Genomic DNA, 9,894 nt, shown 5'->3' on the forward strand with positions numbered 1-9,894 from the left:
CCGCCCGCTCTGGACGAGGCCCTCTCGGACCACCCGAGCGGCCCCACATCGCCCCTAAGCGCCCTCAACCTCGCCGCCGGCCAGGAGGGCGCGCTCGCCGCCTCCGCTGGCCACCACCACCAGCATCACGGCCACCACCACCCGCAGGCGCCGCCGCCCCCGCCGGCTCCCCAGCCGCAGCCGGCGCCGCAGCCCGGGGCTGCCGCGGCCCAGGCGGCCTCCTGGTATCTCAACCACAGCGGGGACCTGAACCACCTTTCCGGCCACACGTTCGCGGCCCAGCAGCAGACTTTCCCTAACGTCAGGGAGATGTTCAACTCCCACCGGCTGGGGATTGAGAACTCGACCCTCGGGGAACCCCAGGTGAGCAGCAACGCGAGCTGTCAGCTGCCCTACAGATCCACGCCATCCCTCTACCGCCACGCGGCTCCGTACTCCTATGACTGCACGAAATACTGACCTGTCCCGGCCCTCCTCTGCCCTGGCCCGCTCCGGCTTCGCCTCCCAGACGTGACCCTCTCAGACAATTCAGGCTGCAGAGACGCAAAAAGAACCAAAACTTGCCCACCGCTTTTTCCGCAGACCCGGGAGCAGAGAGAGCGCGCATGCCAGCCTCCGCCCTCTGCGAAGCTGCAGGTAACTTTAACTCGCCGCCCCGTTTCTGAGATCCCAAGAAGCCCCAGTACAGGGACGCGGCCCAACGAAATGAATAATGATTTAAAAATCCCCCCCCCCCCTTCCAAGATGGCTGTGCTCACTGCTCCATTCGGGGTTTCAAAAATTATAACTTATGGACCAAATCCCATAGCGACCCAGTAATGACTCTCTGTAGAGACCCCCATAGGTCTATGGGGGTCTCTATAGATTATGTATGTGCTGTGTGTAATTTTAAATTTCTCTAACCGTGCTGTACAAGTGTGTGGATTTGTAATCAGGCTATTTTTTGTTGTTTTTCAGAGCCATTAATATAATATTTAAAGTTGAGTTCACTGGATAATTTCTCATCTTGCCCGACCATTTCTAACTGCCAAAGTGAAAATTCAAGAAACCTATGTGGGGTTTCCTCCCTTCCCTGTACAATTATGAGACATAATTCTTTTCCCAGTTGTAGGTCTTTTACAAAACAAGAAAATAATTTATTTTGTTGTTGTTGGCGGATAAAGAAGTCAAGTATCTGATACTTTTTATTTACAAAGTGTGATGGTGATGTATCGTAGATTCCTCCCCCAGCATTCCTAAAAGAAAAAAAAAAAAAACACTAAAAATTTAACTTCACCTGTGTTTGTCTTATGTGGTCTTAATTGTTGTACTTGCCTTAAAATAAACCCATGTTGTTTTTCTGCCCAAAGTCCGGACAGTGTGTTTGTATTCTCAAATTTTAAAAAATGAGGTGTGGTCACCAATCCACCTGTTTTGATTATTTTTGTTACACAGGTGGGTAAATGTGTAGATATCTACAGATGAGCACAGAGGACTGCGGGAACTCCCCTATTGTCCTGCTAGTGTCAGAAAAGGCTTTTGATTAATTCAGAATCCCCTCCTGACCCAGGCAATTGAGAACCAGTCCTGGTTGGATGTGGCTGCCTGAAGGGCTGTGAGCCGTAATGACATTTGCTGTAATGCATTTTGTTAAATGCAGAAAAACATGCCAATAGTCAAAACAAACACTACCATTCCATCCCAATGTCCAACCAGCTCCAATTTAGGAGGTGAGGGAGGGGAAGATAAACATTTTCCATTAGCTACCAGCGAACCAGGGGGAATCCTGCTTTTCCTCAATTTCCTAAAATGCGGGCTTCCTTCCGCACTTTAATAGTTTTCCAGAAAAGGATCTGAACCAGGATTTTGAAAATCCAAAGGGGATTGATTCTGTACCATTTAATGAAGGTCCCTGGGAGTGGCCAGATCAGAGGTGAATTTGAGACCTCTCTACTTCTGGATTTGATTTCTTAATCTTTACCCTATTGCAGTGAAAAACTTTAAAGCCTCATAGCGCTTCAAAAATAATTTACAATGCTTTTAGAGTTTTAAATTTGTCAGACTTTACAAGATTTTAAATGACAGATGACTTTTCAATTTTGATATCTCGTCCTTAAAATTTTAAATAGCAACACAGCCTCTGTGAGGTACAGCTGCGGGGGGAAACGGCTTTACTATCTGTTTCACTGGCTGAACCCCTCCTGGTCTCTCTGTGTGTGACTTTGGGGTCCAGAGCTCCAAACTGGAAATGTGTTTCCCACCCCAGCAGGTGAGCTGTAACCTTCCCTGGAGTGCAGCTCCCGGAACTTAACACTTCAGGAGATAATGATTTTCCTGGATACGGTGGCCTTGAATGTAACCTGGGTATTCTGTTGTTTTTAACATGCCATTTTGTCTCTGTATTATGCTGAAATAGCACTGGGGAAAGTTTGAGCATAATAATTTCCCCCATATGTGCAACACAGATTCTTTCAATCTATGGCCCCAGAGGTGGCAGCTGGTTAAGACATGAGGGCTGCATTTTACTCCTTTTTGTGACCGCAGGAGGGGTGAGCCAAGGTGCTTGGTGCTTAGTGAGTGGGAAGGACCAGAAACAGAGAGTGAGAGACCCTGGAGACCATTCTCTGAGCGGCAGAATCGGGCCGCAGATCGCTGCTTGCGGCTCAGGGCACTGGGGTTTCACTTTCCTCCCCTTTAGGAGAGGGTTCTAGCGGGTTCTTCTTCCCCAGATGTTTTAGAGAGTCCTCCCTGAAAGCCTGCTCTCACCTTAAGATCTGGAACTCAAAGGAGGTCTCAGAGACACAGGGAAAACAACGGAGAGAGAAGTGGAACCCACTGGTCAGACACCTGATCTGTCATGACACCCGCTGGGGTCTCCTACCTTTGCGAAAGTCTCTTAAAGAAGTCCCTGCTGTGCGTGGGCCGCTCACCTGACCGGGTAGCTCCAGAAGGCCATGGAGCCCAGGGCGAGGGCCCTTTCCAGTCCCCTAGGAACCTGGGCACCTGGGGAATGTGTTGGGAGCGTCACCCGGGGCCTCTGGAGGCCGTGGGGTGGAGGCGAGTCAGAGCCTGGGGCGCGCGGAGGCCGGCGCGTGCGGGGCCCGGCGCGGCTCTCGGAGCCAGGCCCAGCTCAGGCCTTCGGCCTTCGGCAGCCCGCGCGTCCGCCGGGCTCCGCGGCCTGGGGCGCCCGTCGCTCTGCGGAGTAGGAAGGGCAAGCCGACTAGGCTGAGCGCAGAGCCGAGGCACCGCCGGTGGCCTTGCTGGTCTTCGCGTCTGCCGCTGGAGAGCACAAACGGCGCGCGACGCGGGGCGGAGGACCCAGGGCGGGGGACGTCCTGGCCCCACGGATCCATCCACACGCAGCTCCTTCCCCCGCCGTTCTCCTCGGGAGTCCCGGGGCCTTGGAGGAACTGGGGAAAGGAGGCCGGGGTTGGAAGGGCCGGAATGCCCGTCTCAGGCTGCCAGGACTCCTTGCTTGGGCGGCTCTGCGGTTCACAGACGCAGTTTGCATGAAGCCGCGTGTGATAGCCATGGTTCTTCCTGACCCAGTAAGATACAGCCGGGCAGGTCTCAAAGACACTGCGAATAAAACAGAAGCGACCCGAGCACCATGACAGAGACCGTTTTCCATAGACATAACCCTGCGTCCCTCACTGGCCTTGGCTGGGTGGATTTTGTCTCTCCCCAGGGTCCGGTTTTGAGAGGTAAAGGCCGTCAGAGAGACCCAGTGGCCTTTGAGTACCCTGGTTCTCAGCCCTGGAGGGGCCGCAACTGGAGTAGCCTCTGCTTCTTGTGAGACTCAGAGAGCTTTCATCCAAAGCTGAGAGCTGGGCCTCTCTCCCACGGCCAGATTTGGGTCTACGGCCTGGCGGCCCTCACTGCCGTGGTCCAAGTGGCTTGTCCCGGAAGACGCCAAAATCGGTGTCCATGTGCACTCTCAAATTGCTGGAGCAGTGGGCTAGGGGGTCATAGGAGCACATCTCGCTGTGTGAACAGGTACCTTTCCTTCCTGGCCTCAGTCTTCTCATCTGTAAAATGAGCAGGTGAGTGCAAGGGCAGTGCTGGCTGCCGGGTGTGCTTTTTCCTTCATCCTCGGCTCCTGCGATGGGCCCTCACTTAGCCTCGCTCCTGTGCTCTGCTCCTAAGAGGTAACGACCAGAAGTTAAAGGGAGAAGAAAATTCAGGGTCCCAGGAACGTCACCATTTGGCTCATAGATCTTTGGGGGTCCACCTCCTCCCCTTTACCCAAGACTGCCTGGAAGGTTGTCTCTGAGCCCGGGAGAGGTTGGTGAGCTTCACCCGAAGTACAGAGCAGAGTTCCCAGGTCCCTGGAGGCTGAGTGGTCACTGCCTCCAACCTCATCTCCATCCTCAGCCCCAGCCCTCACCCAAAAAACCGGACAAGGGTTTTGAGCCAGGTTGGCCAATGGGAATGTATGTGCCCAATAGCTCAGTCGTATCCAATTCTTTGTAACCCTATGGACTGTAGTCTGCCAGGCTCCTTTGTCCGTGGGATTTTCCAGGAAAGGATCCTAGAGTGGGTTGCCATTTCCTTTTCTAGAAAAGCTTCCCGACCCAGAGGTAGAACCTGCATCTCTTGCATTGGCAGGCAGATCCTTTGCAGATGAGCCACTGGGAAAAGATTCCCCTGAAGAATGAACAGAAGGCACTGGGGGCTCAGAGCCTGTTCAGGGTGTCTCAGGGGATGTGACAACCTGCATTGTCCGGACCCTGGGCTCCTGCGCTCAGAGTGTAGGGTCAGTGGAGAAGTAGAGCTCTGAGGTTCAGCGCCTGTAGGTGCGGCCAGGCCAGGGGTGCTGGGAGGCCAGACTCCAGGTGAGTGGAACACACTGGTCAGAGCCACCCAGTGTGCCTGCTGGTACCACATACTTGAAATGCTTTCCCAAACTTTGAGAAGTATTCCCTGCCGGCCTCTGTCTTACATGGCCTCAGCTCACCAAGGCATCTGAGATGTTGCCTTTTGACAGAGGCATGTGAGAAAGGGGGGAAAGTTTCAGGCAGCTCCCAAGGCTGGACCTCAGCTCATGCAAGGCTTTGTTTCTCCGCTGCGGCAGCGCTTCTGCTCTGCAGCAGAAGGACAGAGCTTGTGTGAAGTTTGGATCTCAAAGGTGTCTTACTGGTGTTACAGGTTTTGCTGTGTCAGGTCTGTGGGGCTTTATCCTGGGGCTTTGAGTGTGTGGAGGCTGAAACGCAGGAAGGGGGTGTGTGGACAGCTTGACAAGCTTGCTAGCATCCATGGTCCCTTTGAGGGGGATGGAGTTGGGGAGCACTTTGTGCTCTGTCCACATGCCCACCCAGGCTGGGAGGTCACCGAGGCCAGAGAGACACGCTGATCTCAGGGAGGCTCAGTGGCCCTTGACCTTGGGTCCTACCTTTCCAGCAAACCCTCTGGACACTCTCTGTGCCCTCATGTTATTTTTCCAGATGGTCTCCCCAGAGGAAATTTTTTCTCTAACCGGAACCCAACTCAACCAGAGCACCAACTCAAGCCCTACGCGCACAGGCCAGCTGAGGGTTCATGCACCTGGGGCATGTTACCTCAAGCTCTCTGAGCCCCTTTCTCAGCTGAAAAAGTGACAGGACCAAGGAACCCAATACCCGTGTGCAAAGTGCTTCCAAACGTCCAGTCCATCGTAAGGACTGTTGCTATTAGGATGTACCTGGACAACCGAAGAGAAAGGATCCTTGGATCTCAATTAGCTGCATACATCGAGCTACATGCTGATGTGCTTGGGCAAGGCAGTGCCTGGGCCCCAACTGCCCCTGCTCTTCGGGTCAGCATCAGCTTTCCAGCCAGCCCTTACCTTCGTGGCTCACTTCCCCTGAGAGAAGCAGACGACACTGCTCCCCATCCTTTCAAAATGGGAGAGGAGAGCAAGGGAGGAAAGAGTCTCCCCGGTTTTGGCAGGGTGTAAGTGAGGACTCTGGGTCTCCTACTCAGGATGCCCGAAATCTCCCAGCTCTTGGGGGAGGGGCAGCACAGACCTCTCCTCTCCAGAGGGTTCCCCTTACCCCCACCTTGATTACTCCAGACACACCTCTTAGCTTCTGTGCTCAACTGAGGGTGTCAGACCGCAGTGAACCCACCTTTGGAGGAAACCATGTGGATTCCAACCTGTGCTATTCACTACCTTCATTGTTTTCTGGTGCTCTCTGCCTGGCCTCAGTCTCCTCATCTGTAAAATGGGCAAATCCATCCTCCCATCTTCCGTAGATGGTGCCAGGGTTCTCAACAGAATTTCCACAGGGTCCTTGGCATCCACACACAGTAGCTATTATAATGTGACTGTTTTCCTGTCTTTGGAACACTTCCTTTTGAAGATCTGAGGCAAGTCAAATTCCTGGCCTCAGTTTCCTGGTCTGCAGAATGGGAATGATTTCTTTAAAAGTTCTGTTTCTTAGGATTACTGTGAGAATGGAGTGACTTAATTCAAGGAAAGCACTTAGAAGAGTGCCAGTGCATAGTAATTCAAGACAGAATTAGCTATTAATGTTATCCTTATTCTCATCATTCTCAACATTTTAGGTTGTCAGTAAAGCGATCTTGCATCTTTTTAGCGCTACTCTTCTCAGACTTAAGGAAGAATCGTTCATTCACTCCACCTCTACACACACACACACACACACACACACTGTTAACTGTCTTCACACTTAGAAAAGCGAGGCGGATAATCGGGAACACGACGCAGATTATGGTTCACTTGAATGTCAGCCTTCTTTATTTACCGGTGAAACAGAAGAAGGGCGTATGGGGGTGGGGCGCAAGAGCAGCCGCTCTCCCCCCACCCAGCCTTTGTCTGTGAGGCCTCTGTGGTCCCGGCTGGTTGCCTGACCAGCCCCAGGAGCAGGCTTCCTGCCAGGGCGCTGGGAATGGTTCGTCCCACGCTGAACCCAATTTGTTCTTGGGCCCCCGAGTTGGAACTGCCGCGGTCCTTCCGGAAGCATGATTTCTGGGAGACCCGCGCCCACTGACTTCACAGATGAATGCTTTTCCGGGATCTGAAGACTTCTGAACCTGCAGGGAACGGTCAGTGTCTCCATCTGGCTCTCTGAGTCACCCTGTCTCCCCGCCGTCTCCCAGGCTCGGCCGGTCTCCCAGTGAGAGTCTCCCGACAGAGCTTCCGCACGAGGGCGCATCCACACTCGGCTCTCGGCGCCTGTGTCCTGCGCTCCCCGGAAATAAGCCTCCGCTCGGGGCTCCTGCCGGCAGCGTCCTCGGCTTCGGTTACACACTTCACCTGGGAACCCAGGATCCGACCCCTCGCCGGAGCCGGGTTGGGCGCCATGCAGGAGTTCTGTGGCCAGAACCTCCCAGAGAGGTTGCTAACTGCTGCCAGCACGTGGAGCGGGACGCGCCTCTCCAGACGGCCGCTAGAACTGGGGTTGTTTTTTCTTTACTATCAGTGCCCTGCCCACCAGCCGCGTGTGTCTCCGCCTGCGTCCCGCCCATGCCCAAATTGGGCGGTGTTTATCATTGTACGAATTCAAGCTCGGATTTGCCTCCTAGTTTAGAAGGAGCGCCGCGGTGGCGCGCCTCAGGCAGGGCTGTGCGTGCTGGACGCTGGGTGTCCGGAAAACTCCAGGGAGGGCTCGGGTCAGGAGGTGGGGGGCGAGGGACCGCGGAGCAACACCAGTGTGTCTCTCGCTCTGGGTCTGTTGGGGCCGGCACCGAGGTTGGATGCAAACTTGAGCTTGCAGGAGGCGCGCTGATCTGGAGGGTTGGGGTGACTCTGGAGCCCGTGGAGCCCGTGGGCTGCAGAAGCGCCGACACTGAGGTTCTTTTTCCATCCCAGGATCGAAGGGGGGTGCTCCGATGAAAGCACCCCCTTTCTGGGGATCCAGAAAGAATACAGAGTCCCGCCCCCTCTTGGCTAGAGGGCCATCCTCGAGACCGAGGCGGGGACCAGCGGGACACTGGGCTTGAGTTAGACAAGCAGCGCTGGGGACAGGGGCCTGACCTGGCTCTCCCTCAAGCCCTGCCTGCACCCAAACCGGTTTTTCGACCCTGTCAGCGAGTTCCTTTTAGGTATTTCAACGGTCCCTGCTCCCCTGTGGTCTCTCCGGAACCCCCAAACACAGACTTTACCTTCTGGATCCTCCATTTTAAAGTTGGGATTGTCCCTGCTTTTCCACGTTCAGAGATGGCCCGCGCCCCAGCAGCTGGTCCCCAGCATGGTGCTGCCTGTGTGCCAGTGGGACAGCCCTTAAGGGGTTAAGCAGCAAACGTGCCTTAAGGCACCTTTAGTGTCCTTCCTCAAGCCACCCCCACGTGCCATCTTCACCCCTCCCTCTTCTTCTTGGACATCCACAGGGTTTACTCAATGAGATGTTAATTTAGTTATCCTTAGCTTTTTCTTTCTTTTAAAATGTATCCAGCAAAGATCATAAACAGGAACTAGTCACGTTAAGTGCCAATCCACCCCCCTCCCCAAAGGCGGCAGAGTAGGGCAGACACCCCCTTCTATATCAGCATCATCAAGGTTTTTGATTCAAACCAGGACGTGGCTAAATGTAAAATGAGTCAGGGTGGGGAGTGCTTACACCCCAGGGTGAGTGGGTGGGGTAGGGTGGGGTGGGGGGGAAGCTAGCAGGCTTCCCAAATGCTTAATGTAATCATGGGCCAGCTGCGTGCACTTGTAAAGTTGTTATAACCCCCTCCTTGTTATAAACAGGAAAGCGCAGAATATAAAGTAAGAGACCCGCATTCACAAATACCAGCTCTCCCGCGCCAGCTGCCAAATTCCCCTTTTATGGTGTTCCTCCTTGCAATCTCAGCCCCATCAGAAAGACCGTAGCTTCTACCCCTGGATTCTCCAAAAGGGGTGATTTTGAAACTTGCCCCTAACCAAGCTGTGGACCCGCTACTGCACGCCTTTGCCAACTCTCAGTGCCCTGTGCCATCGGCATCAGAAAAGCTGGGCTCCTGGGGTCCTCTTCTTGGATCCCCAGGGAGCCCTAGGGGGGCAGGCCTGCCCATTTTGGGGATGCGAGGCCCCTGGGGAGCACACCCCACCCCCAGTTCCTCCAGGGTATCCTGAGGATGTCTCCCAGGAGGGCTGCATCCTCTTCTAATCAGACGTTCATCTATCTCCTCTCCCCTGCTAAAATATCTAAGAGCTCTCCAAGACCTCAGAAGGCATTTATGAGACTGTGTCATCTCTCCATCTCCTACTAAGCCTGGGAGAAGAAGAGATCTTTTGTGGGAGGCCATGGGATTTCGGGGGCTCCCCTAGGCCATAGGTAAAACACCCCTGCGCCCCTCCCACCTCCACCTCGTCTTCCTGGCGGGGCAGACCCTGCTCCGGAGCCACCTCGATCCACATCCTGCCTGACTGACTGTGTGTGCTTACAGCGTCAAGGGGTGGACGTGATATTTCAAACATCAGATCAGTGCGTTTATATATTGGGTGCCCGGAAATTTTTCCAAATAAACACAGCTTGATTCAACTTGGGTGGGCGGACTTATCAACAGACTAATTCTATAAACAAATGAAGGAATAACCCTGAAACCGATTGGCTGGTATCAAAAAGACACGTGGAGGGAAAAGCTTGGAGTTTTTCAGCAATGAAATTTTAATTAATGTGGGTGGGCTGAGAACACAGCGACTGTTTATCATAGACAATTTATTTTCCAGCGCTAAGTCAACATATAATAGCAAACTTACAACAATTATTTAACATTTTTAAAGCCATGAAGAAGGGACAGAGCGCGGAGCGGCTGGGGAGAGCGGCAGAGCGGGAGGCAGACGCAGGGCAGGCTCCCCGGGAGGGCCCTTGCGGCGCGGGGCGCCGTCCCTAAGCCGCCCGGTCGCCGGCGTCGCCGGGAGCGCAGCGCGGGCTCCTGCTCGCCATGAGCCACCTCTTCAGCCCCCGGCTGCCTGCTCTGGCCACCTCG

The 9,894-nt window shown here is 54.1% G+C and overlaps 1 protein-coding gene across 1 annotated transcript in view; it reads left to right on the forward strand.

The window, feature by feature from the left end:
• LOC104996591 (forkhead box protein C2-like) overlaps nucleotides 1–9,894 on the forward strand; it is a 13,563-nt gene that overhangs the window by 1,413 nt on the left and 2,256 nt on the right. The window contains exons 2-4 of the mRNA XM_010850870.1: nucleotides 85–431; nucleotides 533–636; nucleotides 7,081–7,318. Coding sequence (XP_010849172.1) covers nucleotides 85–431; nucleotides 533–636; nucleotides 7,081–7,318 — 689 coding nt within the window. The remainder of the gene's footprint in view (nucleotides 1–84; nucleotides 432–532; nucleotides 637–7,080; nucleotides 7,319–9,894) is intronic.

Source organism: Bison bison, unplaced genomic scaffold, assembly GCF_000754665.1.
Source record: "Bison bison bison isolate TAMUID 2011002044 unplaced genomic scaffold, Bison_UMD1.0 scf7180017864295, whole genome shotgun sequence".
Taxonomy (NCBI): domain Eukaryota; kingdom Metazoa; phylum Chordata; class Mammalia; order Artiodactyla; family Bovidae; genus Bison; species Bison bison.